General features: G+C 41.4%; 1 protein-coding gene across 4 annotated transcripts in view; it reads right to left on the bottom strand.

Moving 5' to 3' along the window:
• The window catches only part of LOC126262995 (mitotic checkpoint serine/threonine-protein kinase BUB1-like), a 245,335-nt gene extending 221,552 nt beyond the window's left edge, over positions 1 to 23,783 (bottom strand). For all 4 annotated transcript variants that reach the window (XM_049959949.1, XM_049959951.1, XM_049959950.1 and 1 more), the window contains exons 1-2: positions 23,532 to 23,783; positions 13,084 to 13,285 (exon numbers count right to left, since the gene is read on the bottom strand). In XM_049959949.1, the coding sequence (XP_049815906.1) occupies positions 13,084 to 13,285; positions 23,532 to 23,605 (276 nt within the window). In that variant the 5' untranslated portion in view covers positions 23,606 to 23,783. The remainder of the gene's footprint in view (positions 1 to 13,083; positions 13,286 to 23,531) is intronic.
• Positions 23,784 to 24,166: the final 383 nt, after the last annotated feature.

The following is a 24,166-nucleotide window of genomic DNA, read 5'->3' as shown; positions in this document are numbered from 1 at the left end:
AACTCAGTAAAACACAAAATGTAGTAGATTACAGATAAACTATAAGTGATCCGGCGGCAAACCCGTGAAGACTATTTATAACATATCTGCCAGGAAAGCTTGAAGAGTCACAATTGTAAGTACAGTTTACCATTGTGATATGCCACTAAGCTCATTAAGTTAGTGCATAAGATGGGATGATGTGACTTACCGAACGAAAGCGCTGGCAGGTCGATAGACACACAAACAAACACAAACACACACACAAAATTCAAGCTTTCGCAACAAACTGTTGCCTCATCAGGAAAGAGGGAAGGAGAGGGAAAGACGAAAGGATGTGGGTTTTAGGGGAGAGGGTAAGGAGTCATTCCGATCCCGGGAGCGGAAAGACTTACCTTAGGGGGAAAAAAGGACGGGTATACACTCGCACACACACACATATCCATCCACACATATACAGACACAAGCAGACATCTCACAAGCAGACATATTTAAAGACAAAGAGTTTGGGCAGAGATGTCAGTCGAGGCAGAAGTGAAGAGGCAAAGATGATGTTGCATGACAGGTGAGGTACGAGTGGCGGCAACTTGAAATTAGCGGAGATTGAGGCATGGTGGGTAACGGGAAGAGAGGATATATTGAAGAGCAAGTTCCCATCTCCGGAGTTCGGATAGGTTGGTGTTGGTGGGAAGTATCCAGATAACCCGGACGGTGTAACACTGTGCCAAGATGTGCTGGCCGTGCACCAAGGCATGTTTAGCCACAGGGTGATCCTCATTACCAACAAACACTGTCTGCCTGTGTCCATTCATGCGAATGGACAGTTGGTTGCTGGTCATTCCCACATAGAATGCATCACAGTGTAGGCAGGTCAGTTGGTAAATCACGTGGGTGCTTTCACATGTGGCTCTGCCTTTGATCGTGTACACCTTCCGGGTTACAGGACTGGAGTAGGTGGTGGTGGGAGGGTGCATGGGACAGGTTTTACACTGGGGGCGGTTACAAGGATAGGAGCCAGAGGTTAGGGAAGGTGGTTTGGGGATTTCATAGGGATGAACTAACAGGTTATGAAGGTTAGGTGGACGGCGGAAAGACACTCTTGGTGGAGTGGGGAGGATTTCATGAAGGATGGATCTCATTTCAGGGCAGGATTTGAGGAAGTCGTATCCCTGCTGGAGAGCCACATTCAGAGTCTGGTCCAGTCCCGGAAAGTATCCTGTCACAAGTGGGGCACTTTTGTGGTTCTTCTGTGGGGGATTCTGGGTTCGAGGGGACGAGGAGGTGGCTCTGGTTATTTGCTTCTGTACCAGGTCGGGAGGGTAGTTGCGATATGCGAAAGCTGTTGTCAGGTTGCAAACGAATCTGCTCCAGTCCGGAATCCCTGAACCATTACACCCACAACTTTGTTTTTTGATATATTTTTCCTACGTGGAATGTTTCCCTCTAAAATATATATATATATATATATATATATATATATATATATATATATATATATATATATATATATAAAAAATTAATAGAGGGAAACATTCCACGTGGGAAAAATATATCTTAAAACAAAGATGATGTGACTTACCAAACGAAAGCGCTGGCACGTCGATAGACACACAAACAAACACAAACATACACACAAAATTCAAGCTTTCGCAACAAACTGTTGCCTCATCAGGAAAGAGGGAAGGAGAGGGAAAGACGAAAGGATGTGGGTTTTAAGGGAGAGGGTAAGGAGTCATTCCAATCCCGGGAGCGGAAAGACTTACCTTAGGGGGAAAAAAGGACAGGCATACACTCGCACACACACACACATATCCATCCACACATTACAGACACAAGCAGACATATTTAAAGTTTGGGCAGAGATGTCAGTCGAGGCGGAAGTGAAGAGGCAAAGATGATGTTGAATGACAGGTGAGGTATGAGTGGCGGCAACTTGAAATTAGCGGAGATTGAGGCCTGGTGGGTAACGGGAAGAGAGGATATATTGAAGAGCAAGTTCCCATCTCCGGAGTTCGGATAGGTTGGTGTTGGTGGGAAGTATCCAGATAACCCGGACGGTGTAACACTGTGCCAAGATGTGCTGGCCGTGCACCAAGGCATGTTTAGCCACAGGGTGATCCTCATTACCAACAAACACTGTCTGCCTGTGTCCATTCATGCGAATGGACAGTTTGTTGCTGGTCATTCCCACATAGAATGCATCACAGTGCAGGCAGGTCAGTTGGTAGATCACGTGGGTGCTTTCACACGTGGCTCTGCCTTTGATCGTGTACACCTTCCGGGTTACAGGACTGGAGTAGGTGGTGGTGGGAGGGTGCATGGGACAGGTTTTACACCGGGGGCGGTTACAAGGGTAGGAGCCAGAGGGTAGGGAAGGTGGTTTGGGGATTTCATAGGGATGAACTAACAGGTTACGAAGGTTATGTGGACGGCGGAAAGACACTCTTGGTGGAGTGGGGAGGATTTCATGAAGGATGGATCTCATTTCAGGGCAGGATTTGAGGAAGTCGTATCCCTGCTGGAGAGCCACATTCAGAATCTGATCCAGTCCCGGAAAGTATCCTGTCACAAGTGGGGCACTTTTATGGTTCTTCTGTGGGAGGTTCTGGGTTTGAGAGGATGAGGAAGTGGCTCTGGTTATTTGCTTCTGTACCAGGTCGGGAGGGTAGTTGCGGGATGCGAAAGCTGTTGTCAGGTTGTTGGTGTAATGCTTCAGGGATTCCGGACTGGAGCAGATTCGTTTGCCACGAAGACCTAGGCTGTAGGTTACAAAACCTTTCACCTGACTCCATCAACCTCCTGACCCCACCGACACCCCGCACCCCTACCTTCTACCTTCTTCCTAAAATTCACAAACCCAGTCATCCTGGCCGCCCCATTGTAGCTGGTTACCAAGCCCCCACCGAACGTATCTCTGCCTACGTAGATCAACACCTTCAACCTATTACATGCAGTCTCCCATCCTTCATCAAAGACACCAACCACTTCCTCGAACGCCTGGAATCCCTACCCAATCCGTTACCCCCGGAAACCATCCTTGTAACCATTGATGCCACTTCCTTATACACAAATATCCCGCACGTCCAGGGCCTCGCTGCGATGGAGCACTTCCTTTCACGCCGATCAACTGCCACCCTACCTAAAACCTCTTTCCTCATTACCTTAGCCAGCTTCATCCTGACCCACAACTTCTTCACTTTTGAAGGCCAGACATACCAACAATTAAAGGGAACAGCCATGGGTACCAGGATGGCCCCCTCATACGCCAACCTATTCATGGGTCGCTTAGAGGAAGCCTTCTTGGTTACCCAGGCCTGCCAACCCAAAGTTTGGTACAGATTTATTGATGACATCTTCATGATCTGGACTCACAGTGAAGAACTACTCCAGAATTTCCTCTCCAACCTCAACTCCTTTGGTTCCATCAGATTCACCTAGTCCTACTCCAAATCCCATGCCACTTTCCTTGATGTTGACCTCCACCTGTCCAATGGCCAGCTTCACACGTCCGTCCACATCAAACCCACCAACAAGCAACAGTACCTCCATTACGACAGCTGCCATCCATTCCACATCAAACGGTCCCTTCCCTACAGCCTAGGTCTTCGTGGCAAACGAATCTGCTCCAGTCCGGAATCCCTGAAGCATTACACCAACAACCTGACAACAGCTTTCGCATCCCGCAACTACCCTCCCGACCTGGTACAGAAGCAAATAACCAGAGCCACTTCCTCATCCTCTCAAACCCAGAACCTCCCACAGAAGAACCACAAAAGTGCCCCACTTGTGACAGGATAATTTCCGGGACTGGATCAGATTCTAAATGTGGCTCTCCAGCAGGGATACGACTTCCTCAAATCCTGCCCTGAAATGAGATCCATCCTTCATGAAATCCTCCCCACTCCACCAAGAGTGTCTTTCCGCCGTCCACCTAACCTTCGTAACCTCTTAGTTCATCCCTATGAAATCCCCAAACACCTTCCCTACCCTCTGGCTCCTACCCTTGTAACCGCCCCCGGTGTAAAACCTGTCCCATGCACCCTCCCACCACCACCTACTCCAGTCCTGTAACCCGGAAGGTGTACACAATCAAAGGCAGAGCCACGTGTGAAAGCACCCACGTGATCTACCAACTGACCTGCCTACACTGTGACGCATTCTATGTGGGAATGACCAGCAACAAACTGTCCATTCGCATGAATGGACACTGGCAGACAGTGTTTGTTGGTAATGAGGATCACCCTGTGGCTAAACATGCCTTGATGCACGGCCAGCACATCTTGGCACAGTGTTACACCGTCCGGGTTATCTGGATACTTCCCACCAACACCAACCTATCCGAACTCCGGAGATGGGAACTTACTCTTCAATATATCCTCTCTTCCCGTTATCCACCAGGCCTCAATCTCCGCTAATTTCAAGTTGACGCCACTCATACCTCACCTGTCATTCAACAACATCTTTGCCTCTGCACTTCTGCCTCGACTGACATCTCTGCCCAAACTCTTTGTCTTTAAATATGTCTGCTTGTGTCTGTATATGTGTGGATGGATATGTGTGTGTGTGTGTGTGTGTGCGCGAGTGGATACCCGTCCTTTTTTCCCCCTAAGGTAAGTCTTTCCGCTCCCGGGATTGGAATGACTCCTTACCCTCTCCCTTAAAACCCACATCCTTTCGTCTTTCCCTCTCCTTCCCTCTTTCCTGATGAGGCAACAGTTTGTTGCGAAAGCTTGAATTTTGTGTGTATGTTTGTGTTTGTTTGTGTGTCTATCGACGTGCCAGCGCTTTCGTTTGGTAAGTCACACCATCTTTGTTTTAAGATATATATATATATATATATAATGATATGAATATAACAGAGGGAAACATTCCACGTGTAAAAAATATATCTAAAAAGAAAGATGATGAGACTTACCAAACAAAAGCGCTGGCAGGTCGATAGACACACAAACAAACACAAATATACACACAAAATTCAAGCTTTCGCAACAAACTGTTGCCTCATCAGGAAAGAGGGAAGGAGAGGGAAAGACGAAAGGATGTGGGTTTTAAGGGAGAGGGTAAGGAGTCATTCCAATCCCGGGAGCGGAAAGACTTACCTTACGGGGAAAAATGGACAGGTATACACTCGCACACACACACATATCCATCCACACATACAGACACAAGCAGCAATATGTCTGCTTGTGTCTGTATGTGTGGATGGATATGTGTGTGTGTGCGAGTGTATACCTGTCCATTTTTCCCCGTAAGGTAAGTCTTTCCGCTCCCGGGATTGGAATGACTCCTTACCCTCTCCCTTAAAACCCACATCATTTCGTCTTTCCCTCTCCTTCCCTCTTTCCTGATGAGGCAACAGTTTGTTGCGAAAGCTTGAATTTTGTGTGTATATTTGTGTTTGTTTGTGTGTCTATCGACCTGCCAGCACTTTTGTTTGGTAAGTCTCATCATCTTTCTTTATATATATATATATATATATATATATATATATATATATATATATATATATATATATATATAACAGAGGGAAACATTCCACGTGGAAAAAATATATCTAAAAAGAAAGAAAGACCTGCCAGCGCTTTTGTTTGGTAAGTCTCATCATCTTTCTTTTTAGATATATATATATATATATATATATATATATATAAAACAAAGATGATGTGACTTACCAAATGAAAGTGCTGGCAGGTCGACAGACACACAAACAAACACAAACGCACACACAAAATTCAAACAACAAACTGTTGCCTCATCAGGAAAGAGGGAAGGAGAGGGAAAGACGAAAGGATGTGGGTTTTAGGGGAGAGGGTAAGGAGTCATTCCGATCCCGGGAGCGGAAAGACTTACCTTAGGGGGAAAAAAGGACGGGTATACACTCGCACACACACACATATCCATCCACACATATACAGACACAAGCAGACATCTCACAAGCAGACATACTTAAAGACAAAGAGTTTGGGCAGAGATGTCAGTCGAGGCAGAAGTGAAGAGGCAAAGATGATGTTGCATGACAGGTGAGGTACGAGTGGCGGCAACTTGAAATTAGCGGAGATTGAGGCCTGGTGGGTAACGGGAAGAGAGGATATATTGAAGAGCAAGTTCCCATCTCTGGAGTTCGGATAGGTTGGTGTTGGTGGGAAGTATCCAGATAACCCGGACGGTGTAACACTGTGCCAAGATGTGCTGGCCGTGCACCAAGGCATGTTTAGCCACAGGGTGATCCTCATTACCAACAAACACTGTCTGCCTGTGTCCATTCATGCGAATGGACAGTTGGTTGCTGGTCATTCCCACATAGAATGCATCACAGTGTAGGCAGGTCAGTTGGTAAATCACGTGGGTGCTTTCACATGTGGCTCTGCCTTTGATCGTGTACACCTTCCGGGTTACAGGACTGGAGTAGGTGGTGGTGGGAGGGTGCATGGGACAGGTTTTACACTGGGGGCGGTTACAAGGATAGGAGCCAGAGGGTAGGGAAGGTGGTTTGGGGATTTCATAGGGATGAACTAACAGGTTATGAAGGTTAGGTGGACGGCGGAAAGACACTCTTGGTGGAGTGGGGAGGATTTCATGAAGGATGGATCTCATTTCAGGGCAGGATTTGAGGAAGTCGTATCCCTGCTGGAGAGCCACATTCAGAGTCTGGTCCAGTCCCGGAAAGTATCCTGTCACAAGTGGGGCACTTTTGTGGTTCTTCTGTGGGGGATTCTGGGTTCGAGGGGATGAGGAGGTGGCTCTGGTTATTTGCTTCTGTACCAGGTCGGGAGGGTAGTTGCGATATGCAAAAGCTGTTGTCAGGTTGCAAACGAATCTGCTCCATTCCGGAATCCCTGAACCATTACACCCACAACTTTGTTTTTAGATATATTTTTCCTACGTGGAATGTTAGATGATGTGACTTACCAAATGAAAGTGCTGGCAGGTCGACAGACACACAAACAAACACAAACGCACACACAAAATTCAAACAACAAACTGTTGCCTCATCAGGAAAGAGGGACGGAGAGGGAAAGACGAAAGGATGTGGGTTTTAGGGGAGAGGGTAAGGAGTAATTCCTATCCCGGGAGCGGAAAGACTTACCTTAGGGGTAAAAAAGGACGGGTATACACTCGCGCGCACACACACACACACACACACACATAGCCATCCACACATATACAGACACAAGCAGACATCTCACAAGCAGACATATGTATATATATTCCCCCCCCCCCCCCCCCACCGGTTCTGTGTTAGCGCATTTTGAAGCTTGTGTTCTCCACAGATCACTTACAGGGCGAAAAACGTACCTGCAGAGTTTCACCTACCTCTTGTCAGGGGCAGTGCAGAAAAGAATGCAATAGAATGGAGACAAGCAGGCAGAGGAAGGTGTTCAGATGTTGAGAATCCTCTAAGATTTACAGGAGGGCATTTTCTGGATGCCACTGTAAAATAAATAAGTAAATAAATATTGCTAATGTGCAGATGTGTGGTTTCCACTAAACAGAAAATGTGCCAGGGAACCAGAGACCAATGCAAACCTTGCAAGGCACCATAATGTTTTCTTCACATTTAAGTCCACAGCTTCAATGTGTCATCTAATTGGTGAAAATCATTTCAACCGCTATAAGCTGTCAGTTTTATACCTTTAATGCACCACAAATATAAATTACAAGCAAAGGACAAACACTTTTCGAAAGCATTGCCAATGACCACGAACGACCGTTGTGATCACAGATGATGAATTCTGGAATTTGAGTATGAGCCTGAGACAAAGTGGCAAACTGAGGAGTGACACAATGTGACATCTCCTTGACTGCAAAAAGTTAAAATGAGCAACTCAAAGATCAAAATACTGCTGTTATGATTTTTTGACAGTAGGGGTATCTTGCAAAAAAATTTGTTCCTTGGGGACAAACTGTCAACCAACTGTTTTACAAAGATGTCCTTGAAAGGCTCAAGAGAAGGGAGAATTTTCCAAGCTATATGAATTAGGTAACAAGAGTGACTGATCTTATCACTATGAAATCTGGTTGGTGATTGCAGAGCAGCACTGTATCTCTGCATGGAAATCAACTGTAATTTTATTAATGACAGAAATTATTAATTTTACTACATTATTTTAAGAAAACAAACATGATACAATTTTAGTGAAATACTACCAGGAAAATGCTTATTTTCGTACAGCAATAACGAACGTAAACCATTTTAACATTTGGCAGTATCGTAAATAATTTTAAAAGTACTGTGATTAATTTTATAAGTTGACATATTGATGTGACACGGGACGGTGATTAAGTGTAAGGACTGTTTTACTACAGCAGTTATGGACAATAATGTTGTGCCACTTTACAATATGTGTAATGACAACAAGCACAGAGACTATTTTCAGCAATGGCGCAAAAAACCATGACCAATTTTTAAGATGTAATAAGACCAAGTAGCATCACTACAGCAATAACAAAAGAATTGTAAATATTATCAAAGTCCGTCACACAAGAAGTTCAATAAGAATTAGTGACATGTAGGCATGACTATTATCACATGACTGCAGCTTCCTCTGGCAATTACCTTGGCACTGCAAGATGACAGGTCTTGGCATGCTCTTTGGTTGATGCATACTTTCCTCAATTTGTAACAGTTATTGTGGTGTCACCGCCACACACCACACTTGCTAGGTGGTAGCCTTTAAATCGGCCGCGGTCCGTTAGTATACGTCGGACCCGCGTGTCGCCACTATCAGTGATTGCAGACCGAGCGCCGCCACACGGCTGGTCTAGAGAGACTTCCTAGCACTCGCCCAGTTGTACAGCCGACTTTGCTAGCGATGGTTCACTGACAAATTACGCTCTCATTTGCCGAGACGATAGTTAGCATAGCCTTCAGCTACGTCATTTGCTACGACCTAGCAAGGCGCCATTATCATTTGCTATTTATCTTGTGATGCATGTACCGTCTGACAGATGTTCACCAATTATGGATTAAAGTTAAGTATTCCAGAAGCTACGTACTATTTTTGCTACTATAAAGACCTTGTCATTTTCCAGACCTCAAGCCAGCCTGCGTGAGCTTTAACGCGTGCCTTTCGACTTCACCTCATAGTGGCTTGGCTGTCTTGCCAAGTCACAACAGTTATGTGTATGTACAAGTGTGCAAAAGTACACAGTATACTGCTAAATGAATGTGCAAGGGCTAGTAAACTAGCTGTTAGTAGGTTTTTGCTTTTCATGACATGCTGTTAAAGTTGTTTGTCTAAGCTGGTTACAATTGCACATGTGTATGCGCGAGAGTGTGTCAGTCCCCAAATAACACAAAACAAAATTGTTTTGAAATGTGAAATACACATCACTAACATCATATAAGTAATTTAAACAACAATTTTAATAAGTAAGCATAATGTTATCCACTAATATGTCACACATATTTACTGTAGTTTTCGTATTATCCTGTGGACATCTGATGATGGCCTAAGACCAAAACCATCCAGTAATGTAATTTACATGCATGGTGTATTAAGGGAATAAAGCTGACAGCCTATGGTAGTTAAAATGGTTCCATCACTGAAGCACCATAATGACTTGTATCCATTTTGATACATAACACGAAGAAGCAACACTGATCACCGGGAACTAAAAATGGTAGTTCAAATTATTTTTAAAAAAGAAGGAAAAAACAAGATATACAAAAATGTACAAAAAAGACAAGACAAAAAGCTATTTTTAACTTCGCCAGTGCCAGTTCAAAGACCAGATCAAACAGAAGGATGAAAAATAAATACAATGAGTGAAAAAGTATTGAAGCTGTTCCTCCAGGTAACTAGTTCACAGAACAGATATGGCGTATTAGATGCTACAATATATATTCTGTACACAATGTAATTTCACAGCATACACTGTGCCAGCAACACAAAACTCATACATAAAACTAAACTCATACATACAAATCAACTTACAAGATGCTAAAATTATTACCATGTAACTAGACAATTATATTCAGATATCATGATTCCTGACAGTGAAATTTGCCTAGGAGCATACAGTAGGACTGAAAATACAACCAAGTATTGAGATGCTTTTAGGTTATGAGTTTGAACTGCAGGTGATGAAATATGATGGCAACAAACGTAATGTTTCAGATGCTAGAATATCTATTCTGTACATGATGTAAATACAGAGGATTAATTCTGCCACTTAATCAAAAACTACGCATGCTCAACACTACAATGCAATGAAATCATTCCAACATGATCAAAACAATTATATTTTTGGCCATTGACCTTGACTAAGGACTGAAAATACATACTGATTACTTAAAACTATTCAAACAATAATATGTGAAGGAAAGTTGCTACTCACCAAATAGCAAATATGCTGAGTTGCAGATAGGCACAACAAAAAGATTTTCACAATTAAAGCCTACGGCCATTGGCCTTCGTCAACAGTAGACACACATATAAACACATTCAAGTGCATACAAACAGGCGCACACGCACGCACGCAAACACACACACACACACACACACACACACACACACACACACACACACACACACACACACCTGCAGTCTCATGCCCTGAAACCACACTGCAAACAGCAAACAATTAAGTTTCCTCACTTTGGAGCATCTTTCCATATGAAGAGGTGTGCTGGCAAGAAACAAGACTGTTGTTTCAGATAACACTATATTTTGTACATGGTGTAATTGTGCAATACAGTGCCAGTAAAACAAAAATTGTACATATCCATCTGCTTATGATGCACTAAAATTATCACCATATTACACAGACAATTACATTCGGGTATCGTGATTTCTGGCCATGAAAGTTTTCTGGGGGTGCATAAAAGGGGCTGAAAATACAAAACATAAAAAGAATTCAAAAGTTTCAAAATTCCCACTATGAAGCATCTCTCTAGATAAAATAATGCGCTGGCAGCTTTATGTGAAAAATGCTGCCAAGTAGCAGTGTTGTACGGAATGCATCCTCTTGATGAGGGCGAACTATAGATACCAGACTACAGAAGAATAGTGTGCAGTAGCATATGCCGACATGCCTGACACATGAAAACAACAGTGTCTCAGTGTCTGTTTTTCACCAAAACTACAAACAAAACAAGCTGGGTTATCATACAAATATTACAAAGACTACAGTGACCTCGTAAACACCATGGAACACACATTTTGTAAAGTGTTTGATTATTTTTCAACAGGATTAAGTTACTGTCACTTCCAAGTCTTTACATTGAAAATGTGTCACTTTTAACATCATTACTGATATTTTTCTTTAAACTACATTCAAATGAAAGTCAAAATTTTTTGCACGTTTGCTATTTTTTGTTACATATATTACTCATTCCCGCATGATAAAGGTAGTGTGGATGTTCATCACAATCCTTAAAATTTAGGGCATGACAAATGACAATGTACATAAGCAAAGTAGTCTGCAATGGCACACATAACATAGCAAATTGATCTTGGACATAGGAGGGCATAGCATGAAATAGAGATTTTTTTTTTTTAATTAGATTAATGTTTTCGTCGCATTTCACTAGACAATCAACATGTACAGAATTCTTCAAACCAGTATTCATTATTATTTAGCCACTGTAATGAAAATGCTGAGCAAATTTTAGAATGTGTTACAAGACTTAGCTTTTTACTGATATAAAGAACCATTTGCAAATATTGTCAGCTTAGTATAGACACTTGAAACTGATAAAAGCTCTTTGGCCATCTACATTCAGCAAAAATGCTGTACCCATCATGTACACAAAGGTAAATGTGACATTAACTTACAATTATGATGCGACATTGTGACTAATGACCTGCCTGATGTCTCAGAGTATATAAATCAGACTGCTACCTACCTTGTTCCATTGTGATACTGAAAATCTAAAAAAAAAACGTGTTGAAGATAAGATTCAATAAACCTTATTAATTAACTACTAGGACAACTGCAGATACACTGATGCAGCTATCCAATGACATGTAATTAGCTGACAATATGTAGGATATAGGTCAAACCATGCCTTGGCATTACACATTTCAGTCTTTAATTTTAACAGCTGAATCATTTCTGAAGGTAATTCCCTACCTGCATTGAGTTTAATGTGGACTCCATACACACTGCTACTTGGCATTTTTTGCACAAAGAAAAAAACCACTTCTTGGTGGATTTGAATACAGCTCCTCTGTCACTGCACAACAGCATTTAATTTTTCAAAAACTTGGGGGGGGGGGGGGAAGGAGAGAGGGAGAGGGTGAGGGGGGGGGGAGGGAGGGAGAGAGAGAGAGAGAGAGAGAGAGAGAGAGAGAGAGAGAGAAGAAGAAGAAGAAGAGAGAAAGAAAGATATCACTAGCTTCCAAAACTGTAATGAATATACTAACTGAAAATGTAAAGAGTTGCTCCTTTAATTCATCTGCTATGACAGTTTAGGATCTCGAACAGTCACAAAAGTCGATAAATGGTCTGTGTCATCTCTGACACAGCCGCATTTGACTGGCGTGCAGACAGACTCACCCTTAACTGCAAAAGGTTTTACCAACATATGTTTGGAAGATTAGAACACAGACAAAGTTTTACCCACTATTATTTGGGTTTCCTGTTAAACTAATAGTGGCACCCTTCCTCTTTTGATCTTATAAGTAGCTGATTGTGTTGAGTTACTGATAGAACAACAGCCTCCAATATTGCCACACCTCATTCAACACTTTGATGTTTAAACCAATCCTTGATCTGATGGCTATTTTACTTTCTCTTCTACTAATTAATGTTTTATCTTATACATCAAGTTGCGTCATCAGTATGTCTACATTTTGTAATTTGCATTATGTGAGACAGTGAGTTGGTACCCATACAGAATTCCAGTTTAATTATAGAATTTATGATTTGTTTTTTGCATTCATTACTAGATTGTGCTGACGCCGCAACTGTCTGTATTATTTTAGGATAAACAGTAAATTACAGTTCGACATAGAAAGAAAGGGTGGAAAATACTGCAGTTTCATAGGTGCAGGGCTCTCTTTCAACATGGTCGCTCTGCAAACACAAACTGACAGAAAAATTTACTTTCATAACATTATTAGTTTCTAAAGTAGTGGGGAGTGTACTGGTACTTACATATTTCAGCCATAACTTTATGAACCTCACGTCTTGAAAATATTCTTCAGACGAATTAAACTTATTGAGGCAATTGTGCAACAACTTCTGAATGTTTTCTGTTCTCCCACTTTCAGGAAAATGTTCTTCTGCCCACTTTATGTAGTGATACCAAACCTCCAAAGGATCATCTCCATCAAGCGTGTGTGTTGAGAGAAATTCTCTGCAATGTAAAAGAAAACAATCAACGATTTTGGAAATATTAACTGCAAAGCAAATCACACAGTACGGCAGTCAGACTACAGTGGATTCACTTTGTTGTAAGTAATGTCCAACTTTGTTTTTTTTTTTTTTCCTATATAGCAAGTATAGTATTTTGGTTATTACAGACAAGATGAAGGTGTAGGCCTGCATCTTAAGTTTCCATGCAGATGTATGCAGAACTGTCTCATAGAGATGAGCCATCACACAGTATTGATTGCATAATGACAAAAACTATCAAATTAAAAGTGTTTAGGGCACAAACAGCTGTGCACAGGCAGCCATTTTTAACCTGATGCAACTGTGGGATTAAAGTTTGAATTTAATGTCTTGTGGTGGGCAAGAAACCATCTCAGGGTGAAAAGCAGTGTGTGTGTGTGTGTGTGTGTGTGTGTGTGTGTGTGTGTGTGTGTGTGTGTGTGTGTGTCAGGGGGGGGGGGGGGTTGCACGCGTGCATGTGCTACAAACTGTATTAAAAAATAATGAAATATGTCAGCAGCAGTGCCCTAGATGGTACTGAAGGAAATCGGCATTTTATCAATTGGTAGCATTAGGTTAAAGATGGCTACTCATCATTTGACTTGTGTACACTGAATTGGTATTAGGGTCAGTCCAAACGAAGTGGTTCAGTAAAAATTAAGTTGCTTCATCAGTTCACAGGTGTCGCGTCAGATAATGTTGTGGAAGCGTCACAACATTTCGACGAGACAGCTGCTTGTCACCTTTAGATGCTTACTGACGTGTTGCTGCAATGGCTCGCCAATGTATATACACTGACTCACTAGAAAAGCGCAGCCGCCAAGGGTTGAGGCTACAATGTCATCGTAGACATATCATAGAGCACGATGACATCCAGTGCCTCCTGCTGGATAAACAGGCCACACACCTCTCATTCGCGACGCGGGAAAAACCTGGCTGCAAATAGCGACATATGTAAAGTCTGCTTGTGTCTGTATATGTGTGTGTGTGTGTGTGTGTGTGTGTGTGTGTGTGTGTGTGTGTGTGTGTGCGCGCGCGCGCGCGCGCGCGTGCGTATACCTGTCCTTTTCCCCTCCTAAGGTAAGTCTTTCCCCTCCCGGGATTGGAATGACTCCTTATCCTCTCACTTAAAACCCACATCCTTTCGTCTTTCCCTCTCCTTCCCTCTTTCCTGATGAAGCAACCGTGGGTTGCGAAAGCTTGAATTTTGTGTGTGTGTTTGTTTGTGTGTCTATCAACACACCAACACTTTCGTTTGGTAAGTTACATCATCTTTGTTTTTGAACTTCTCAATTATAGGGTAATAGCATATAAAAAATCAAAATATTTAAAAATGGTCAATTAACCTTCACTGGATTGCTTCATCTGGATTGACCCTATATCTTCAAGTGATAAAACTGCATACCTGGAGAGTGACACACTGAATGTGGTTCTAGTTTATGAAAATAGTAAGCATTAATATACTCAGCATACATATTTTACTAATGTATCTATAGCTTATGATCATATAATTTTGAGTCCAATTACCTAAAATTAATTGTCCTGCATGTGACAAAAATGTTATGATTCAAATTGCAACCAGAGAAAAAAGTTTGAAGTGAGGAGTGTCCTCTTTCCTAAGGTAGGCACGGAAGTACTGACATATGACAGCAAGAGTTCAATCATCTGTTCACTACAGTCATGTATACCTTAATTTTACTATTGTCCCACAGATGAAACCATACACATATCTGTGGGTCGGAGGTATAGGATACTATGTCACATTTACTAAATTTTACAGGAGAGCAGCTTGAAGGTGTTTTACTGTGTTCTCCCTTAAATACCTTGGCTATTAATAGCATCACCGTAATGAAATGTGGTCATTTTACACTTTGAACATTAAGTATCATGTTGCTTTGCATGTAATAGCCTTTTTTTCATTTTGTACAAGTTTTAAAGATACATAATGGATATGGTGTTGTATACCTCTCATAAACACATTGCATTGTGTGGCGCAATTCTCTTGATATTTAATGAATAATATTACTCAACCACATTAATTTCATTGTAAGAATATATTACATGAAGAGAACATTACTCAAATTGTGGTACAACTTGCTGTACAAACATAAATGTCACATTTGGTCCTAAATCACATCTGTGTCTTCTTCTGGATAGTCTGATATGTTTGTATTGTGTGTGTGTTCTAGGTTCTTATAAAATGCATGACAAACTGAAGGGATATATGGCAACAGTGCCATTAAATCATTATATTTCTGCAGCAAAATAGGTCTTAGGACATCTGAGAGTTGGTTCAAATGTAATGGAAATGTAAGTCCATGTCTGCATAACCTAACGAAGTTGGCCTGTTTGTTGTCACCATCAAAAGATGTTTTGAAGTACAAAATTCCCATGTTTTCCTATTTCATTTGTAACTGTATACACTTAAATAACAAAAATGGCTGTTCCTCCATATCCATTTTCCTCTAAACAAGGGGAGGCCTTTTGTGGCATACAGTGAATTAAAACATTTGAAATCTTGAAATTCCATATTCTACATCTACATAGTTACTATGCAATTCACACTTAAGTGCCTGGCAGAGGGTTCACTGAACCATTTTCATACTACTTCCATTCCAGTCTCGAATGGCATGTGGGGAAAAAGGTAGCCACCTAAATCTTTCCGTTCGAGCTCTGATTTCTCTTATTTTATGAACAATGTACTTGCTAGAAGTGTGTCTTACGAATTGTTGCCAGTTCCAGGGTGTTAAAGTGCTCATATTATTCAATTTCTTCCACTTCCTCTCCATCAACGCATGAACACTGTCAGCCTTCATGTGGATACGGCCTTTTAGTAGAAACTTCTGAGTTATGGTGTTAATTTGTGGATACTTATGCAGTAACCAGAAAAAAAACACATTATAATATTTACATTCCTATTTTGTCCAAAGCAGTTGTCTGTCCAAAGTGTGATTTCTTCCACGTCATTGTCAGGTATGACACTACCTGCCCACTTCAAAACTGCTGATGCTATTTCACTTCCACCTCGCCCTCCTTTTGACTCATCCCACATCACACAGTAAACTGAGGAATCTGATGCATCATACAAGGTAAAATTTAAGGCCCAATGTTTCCTTTTATGGAAACTAATACTATTTGATATGAGTGGAGATGGCAAACATTTCTGAAGGTCTCCAGTTACCACTTTGTGTATTGGTGTTCCTCTTGCCTTGTTAGTGTCATTACTTTTTAGAACATACCTATTTTTTGATTCGTTCCGATGAGCAGTATGCTCATCTTCAACAGATCCCTTTTCTTCTCGAGTCAGATTACTTTTCAGCTTTGCTTGAAACACATCACGTGTTGTTTTCATGCCATTTTTTACCCATTATCTATCGGGCAATATTGTTTTGAATACAGTCATCTACGTATAGGTCATACATTTTTTTATATGTTCAGTTCTGGTCCTAAATATTCTCTACTGTAGTGACTTTCATTGCTGGTCATTCCCACATAGTATGCGTCACAGTGTAGGCAGGTCAGCTGGTAAATCACGTGGGTGCTTTCACACGTGGCTCTGCCTTTGATCGTGTACACCTTCCGGGTTACAGGACTGGAGTAGGTGGTGGAGGGAGGGTGCATGGGACAGGTTTTACACCGGGGGCGGTTACAAGGGTAGGAGCCAGAGGGTAGGGAAGATGGTTTGTGGATTTCATAGGGATGAACTAACAGGTTACGAATGTTAGGTGGACGGCAGAAAGACACTCTTGGTGGAGTGGGGAGGATTTCATGAAGGATGGATCTCATTTCAGGGCAGGATTTGAGGAAGTCGTATCCCCACTGGAGAGCCACATTCAGAGTCTGGTCCAGTCCCGGAAAGTATCCTGTCACAAGTGGGGCAATTTTGTGGTTCTTCTGTGGGAGGTTCTGGGTTTGAGGGGATGAGGAAGTGGCTCTGGTTATTTGCTTCTGAACCAGGTCAGGAGGGTAGTTGCGGGATGCGAAAGCTGTTTTCAGGTTGTTGGTGTAAGGGATTCCGGACTGAACAGATTGGTTTGCCACGAAGACCTAGGCTGTAGGGAAGGGACCGTTTGATGTGGAATGGGTGGCAGCTGTCATAATGGAGGTACTGTTGCTTGTTGGTGGGTTTGAAGTGGACGGACGTGTGAAGCTGGCCATTGGACAGATGGAGGTCAACGTCAAGGAAAGTGGCGTGGGATTTGGAGTAGGACCAGGTGAATCTGATGGAACCAAAGGAGTTGAGGTTGGAGAGGAAATTCTGGAGTTCTTCTTCACTGTGAGTCCAGATTATGATGATGTCATCAATAAATCTGTAGCAAACTTTGGCTTGGCAGGCCTGGGTAACCAAGAAGGCTTCCTCTAAGCGACCCATGAATAGGTTGGCGTACGAGGGGGCCATCCTGGTACCCATGGCTGTTCCCTTTAATTGTTGGTATGTCTGGCCTTTGGTATTTGTTTTTCTGCTTGTGTCTGTATATGTGTGGATGGATATGTGTGTGTGTGCGCGAGTGTATACCTGTCCTTTTTCCCCCCTAAGGTAAGTATTTCCGCTCCTGGGACGGGAATGACTCCTTACCCTCTCCCTTAAAACCCACATCGTTTCGTCTTTCCCTCTCCTTGCCTCTTTCCTGACGAAGCAACCGTTGGTTGCGAAAGCTAGAATTTTGTGTGCATGTTTGTGTTTCTATCGACCTGCCAGCGCTTTCGTTTGGTAAGTCATATCATCTTTATATATATATAAAAACAAAGATGATGTGACTTACCAAACGAAAGCGCTGGCACGTCGATAGACACACAAACAAACACGTGCCAGCGCTTTCGTTTGGTAAGTCACATCATCTTTGTTTTTAGATATATTTTTCCCATGTGGAATGTTTCCCTCTATTAATATATATATATACATCATCTTTGATGTGACTTACCAAATGAAAGTGCTGGCAGGTCGACAGACACACAAACGGACACAAACATACACACAAAATTCAAGCTTTCGCAACAAACTGTTGCCTCATCAGGAAAGAGGGGCAGGAGAGGGAAAGACGAAAGGATGTGGGTTTTAAGGGAGAGGGTAAGGAGTCATTCCAATCCCGGGAGCGGAAAGACTTACCTTAGGGGGAAAAAAGGACAGGTATACACTCGCACACACACACATATCCATCCACACATATACAGACACAAGCATGTTTCCCCCTAAGGTAAGTCTTTCCGCTCCCGGGATTGGAATGACTCCTTACCCTCTCCCTTAAAACCCACATCCTTTCGTCTTTCCCTCTCCTGCCCCTCTTTCCTGATGAGGCAACAGTTTGTTGCGAAAGCTTGAATTTTGTGTGTATGTTTGTGTTCGTTTGTGTGTCTGTCGACCTGCCAGCACTTTCATTTGGTAAGTCACATAATCTTTGTTTTTAGATATATTTTTCCTACGTGGAATGTTTCCCTCTATTATAACCATCTATATATATATATATATATATATATATATATATATATATATATATATATATACACACACACAAAGATGAGGTGACTTACCAAACGAAAGCGCTGGCAGGTCGATAGAAACACAAACATACAATATATATATATATATTGGCAGGTCGACAGACACACAAACATACACACAAAATTCAAGCTTTCGCACCAAACTGTTGCCTCATCAGGAAAGAGGGAAGGAGAGGGGGATATATATATATATATAAACAAAGATGATGTGACTTACCGAACGAAAGCGCTGGCAGGTCGATAGACACACAAACAAACACAAAATTCAAGCTTTCGCAACAAACTGTTGCCTCATCAGGAAAGAGGGAAGGAGAGGGAAAGACGAAAGGATGTGGGTTTTAAGGGAGAGGGTAAGGAGTCATTCCAATCCCGGGAGCGGAAAGACTTACCTTAGGGGGAAAAAAAGGACAGGTATACACTCGCACACACACACATATCCATCCACACATTTACAGACACAAACAGACATATTTAAATATGTCTGCTTGTGTCTGTATATGTGTGGATGGATATGTGTGTGTGTGCGAGTGTATACCTGTCCTTTTCTCCCACTAAGGTAAGTCTTTCCGCTCCCGGGATTGGAATGACTCCTTACCCTCTCCCTTACAACCTACATCCTTTCGTCTTTCCCTCTCCTTTCCTCTTTTCTGATGAGGCAACAGTTTGTTGCGAAAGCTTGAATTTTGTGTGTGTGTTTGTGTTTGTTTGTGTGTCTATCGACCTGCCAGCGCTTTCGTTCGGTAAGTCACATCATCTTTGTTTTTAGATATATTTTTCCCACGTGGAATGTTTCCCTATATATATATATATATATATATATATATATATATATATATATATATATATATATATATCTTTTGATATGTTCACCAGTTAAATCAGGAGTTTTTCTGCTATGAGTATGCCTACCCCTTTAATCTTTTCTTACTACTCAACCTGGCTCCATGTTTTTTAAAATGTTTACAACTGTGTTTGTGATAGATAGTGTATTCAAAAATATAATCTTGCACACTTTAACTCTTCCACCATTTATAGTAAAATAGTAGCTTAGAGTGTTTCCTTTGCACTTATGCGAGGCTAAGTTTCTTTTTCTTGAATGAGTTGTACTATGTTGCTCAACAAGCACAACAGCAAATTACCTTTTCATATCTGTAGACATTTCCTCATTCCAGTATGAATGAAAAATCTTCTGTATTTCAGGCAGTTTTTCTCAGCATTTCATCCTACACATGCACGGAGGCAGCAGTACTTTAGCAAGAACAGTCCTACACTTTTTATTGACATATTCCTTCTCACCAGCTACTTTGCATTTACGGATGTTACATTTATGTTCGTCAGCATGAACTACACACTTTTTACCAAGCTGTGGAATATTAGTTTTATTGTTTACTTTCCTTTCCACACGTTCATTCGTTTCTAAAACGGCACAACTTTTTACAGCACTTTCACTGTCACTGCTTAAGTATAAATTTGGTATTTGTTTTTCATTTGCGGCAGTTTGAACATTACTGTTGTTTTTTAACCTATTCTTTGACTGATTCCGTGTACTGTTATTGTCACCCGAATCAGCACTTGTCCCACTTGAAGGTTCATAGGTTTTGTCACAACTGGAGTCATCCTCTTCCTCGTTACTCAAATGCTCCCCTACATCTTCTTCGCTGCCAATAGTATGATAGTTAGCTGGATTAGTATTTGATTCTCAAACAAAACAGACCACATAATGGTTCCTCACTCGGTGAAATACAAAGGCCTCATAAGTTACGTTATGTTTGCAACCACATTATTCATTAATGTAACAATTGTAGAAAACATTATAGCTTACCTACTGAGGCAGCACTATTAGTGCCTTTAAGTAATGTCATAATTTTGTACCCCCTAAGAGTTTGGATTCATAATTACTAACTTGTAAAAACATACACTGGAGATAACGCTGTCAAATCCCATGTAAAACTGACTGGACTGACCTCCTTTCACATTAGCACCACCAGAGTGTGCAAAAGTATACAGCACTACGTGCAGATGGCGTTGTATACCTCTAAGGTAAAGTGGACTTGGTGTTATTTCATTGCACCGTAGCTCCGCCAATATTTGATGTAGGACGTAGTGTGGTATACCTCTGAGTAGAGGACAAGAAACTCATATGATTGTGCCAATAATCTCATTTTGGCCAAAAATGGACATAGCGTCCTATACCTGCGACCCACAGATATACGAACATATGTAAATTATGCTAATTTTACTTAAATAATGCTGTAAGAGTATGAATTTACTCATTTCTTTCAATATTTAGTTTCTGCCATAGACAAATAATTTAATTTTAAGATGTTCATAGGTTTAATTTGGTTTATGTTTTGACAGAAATGTTTATGTTTTGACCAAAACAGACTTTCACCAGGGCAGCCACAATGACGAAAACGAGAAGTCGCTGCAAAGAAGAAATTCCACAGTTTCAGAAAGAAGAAAATAAAAGAATAAATGAAATTAATAAAACATAAAAAAAAGTCTGATAGAACTGGAACTCCAGCAACTTCGAAAAAAGGAGTGTAATCGAAAGCGTCTTCAGAGGGCAAAACAGGAGAATGCTATTCTTCTGACCATTCCAACACCAACTATATCATCACAACAATGTCTTCCAACATTCAGCAAGATGTTATCAAAATCTGTCCAGGTGCGTGGAGAGGGGGTGGGGGTGCACTTTGCACATTCCCTCAGAAAAATTAGTATACAAATGTCCAGGAATGAAAGAAAGTACGTGTGTTTGGTTGAATGGAAAGAAACAAATTTTGCAGAAGTATTAACTGACAATATATTTACAAGAGGCCTTCCAGATCTTTAAGGAAGACTATAGCACAGATTTACATAGTATAGGCTTTTCAAAATCTTGTTCCTTGAGACCACAGACTGGTCTACTTTTGAAATCTACTCATCCTGCCAATTCAAGTGTGAATTCCATCCTGAAGTTGAAGAGTCTGCAATACCATTTGTCTCATTCTACTTTAAATTCTAATTGTTGGCAAAATAAATGTCCCAGGAGGAAACCTGTAGCTCCAAGTGAGCCTGAAAAAGCAATGGCTTGGAAAGAATGGAGAAAATATGATACTGGGAAGTTTCAGCTCCTTTATAGGGAAGGGTGTTCGGCAGAATTGTTTGAACTGCTCATAGAACAATTTCCTAAAATGCTGCATCATGTGAATACTTGGGAAGGTAGTCCTTCAGATAGATTTCACTATGTCATACTCCTGAAAGTATCAAAATGAGATTCAGAGCACATTGTGGTCTAGAAGTAGTATTCTTTTATTTACTGCAGCTACATTATACAAGAGAAAATGTAATACTTACCTGATATATTCAAATACTGCACACAACAAAGACACAATATTTGTCTATACAAAAACAATGTATGATACAATCTGCCAAAATGAATCCAAATCTGATTCTGAAGAGCTGGTAAGTTGGAGTGACAGCCCACCCATAGTATTTAAAAATCAATTCATGGTTACACTTCTTGATTTTTTGTTTGTAAGGTATTCCAAGAAATTTTCTTGGAAATATTTTGCCACTTCACGCGGCAAAGGCGTTGTGGAGGGATGAGCAGAAATGCAAAGCATCTTGTATGCCAGAACACAGTCCAAAAAGAGGATGCAGCAATTTTCCAGTCTGCCAAGGGCTTCTACAAAGTGGCATCTGAAGTTTGCAAAAATACCGCTGTACTCCATGTGGATCATGACACAATTAAGCAAAACATTGAACATGAGAAACCTTAGAAAAATGTTCCTGGAATTCCAGGAATAGCGTAGTGTCATTTGGTTGAAATAAATGAAGAAGGAATAATCTGTAAAAAAAAAAAGAGTGCCTTAGATCATGATGTAATTTACTCTTGCAAGTACAATCAACATGACACTTGGGGACTGAGTAACTGTGTCATACAATGGAATTTGCCCAATATTTATGGTAGCAAATACTTTGTAAGTATCTGGGGGTCGATACATATAAATGTAGAAACTGTAACGGTTCTGATGCCAAAACCCTTGGAAAAAATCTTTACAAACCAAACTTGCGTTCCTGCCCTGCCAGATAGGCAGGTGCAATGAATCGATATCAAGTCTGAAGAAAACCAGAACATGTAACGGATACTGACAGTTTCAGATTATGAGTGGGCGGGAGAAGGAAGAGAGGTGTGTGTGTGTGTGTGTGTGTGTGTGTGTGTGTGTGTGTGTGTGTGTGTGTGTGTGTGTGTGTGTCGGAGGGCAGCTGATCTGCACAAAATACTTCAATATCGCTTAAGATGTTGCAGAGTTTGTATACACATCACCATCACTATTGCCCTATGACTTCCTTTCATAGAGCACTACGAAAAGCTTCTGATACACATCAAGTACGGCAGACAGACTAATAATACACTACGAGATGTGATTACGGGAATAGCGATGCTCATAAAATCTAAAGAGCGCCACGAAGCTCAAGGAAGTGAAGACAGAGTGCGTCCCGATGTCTAGAGTAAATCTTAAATTCAGGAATGGGAGAGGAAAAAAACTTTACTAAAACGCAAAACATTGTAGGCGCCTTATTAAATGATGTAGCCCTCCTTACTTAATTCTTTATCTCCTAAGTTAATACTGTACTACGCCTGATTCTGTTAATCGATGAATTCATCAACAGAAACGTATTCCACATTATGACGAATAATTGACAGCTATTAATCTTTACGATGGGACAGCGGTCTTTGTTACCTGCATCTCTTCAGTATCTCCTGCGGAAATTCCTCTTGGCACCCCGTTAGCAGAATTTCTTCTGGGCGTTCCATCGCGCTGGGAGTATTGAACAAGCGTAAGAAGTTTATTCATGCTATGACAGCACCTTGTTTGGAACACATTTTCCATGAGGCATGGGCATGTGAATCTAACATGTATAACAAACAGATAAGAAATTAATAAAACACAAAATCACAATCACCACCCACGTAACGGCCAATCTCCTTTCAAACGAAGTACCATAAACAAAGCACATAAACAAAAACGTAAACAAAGATATCTCACTTAATACAATCTAAAGCAAAGATATATCTGCGCATATACCACACAAAAGGCCCGTCCACACGTTACGATCTGTCTGCGCAAATGTCTGCACACATCACATCTGCGCAGAAAGATCGTTGCGTGTGGACAGAAGATTTGCACCAACCTGAGGTGTGTGCAAACCTGGAAGTTGGAGTTGGAGGTTTGAGCGAAACCTCTCAAATCTGTGGGTTCAAACCACATCTGCGCAGACAAGTTGGAGCGTGTGGACAGGAGATCGCCGCAAATCTGGCGCGAAACAGCTGTTTGCTCAGTCTAGTGTTTGTATTTGTGCGCACAGGGCATTAAAT

This window comes from Schistocerca nitens, chromosome 6, assembly GCF_023898315.1.
Source record: "Schistocerca nitens isolate TAMUIC-IGC-003100 chromosome 6, iqSchNite1.1, whole genome shotgun sequence".
NCBI lineage: Eukaryota > Metazoa > Arthropoda > Insecta > Orthoptera > Acrididae > Schistocerca > Schistocerca nitens.
This window is presented reverse-complemented; position numbering and strand designations above follow the sequence as displayed.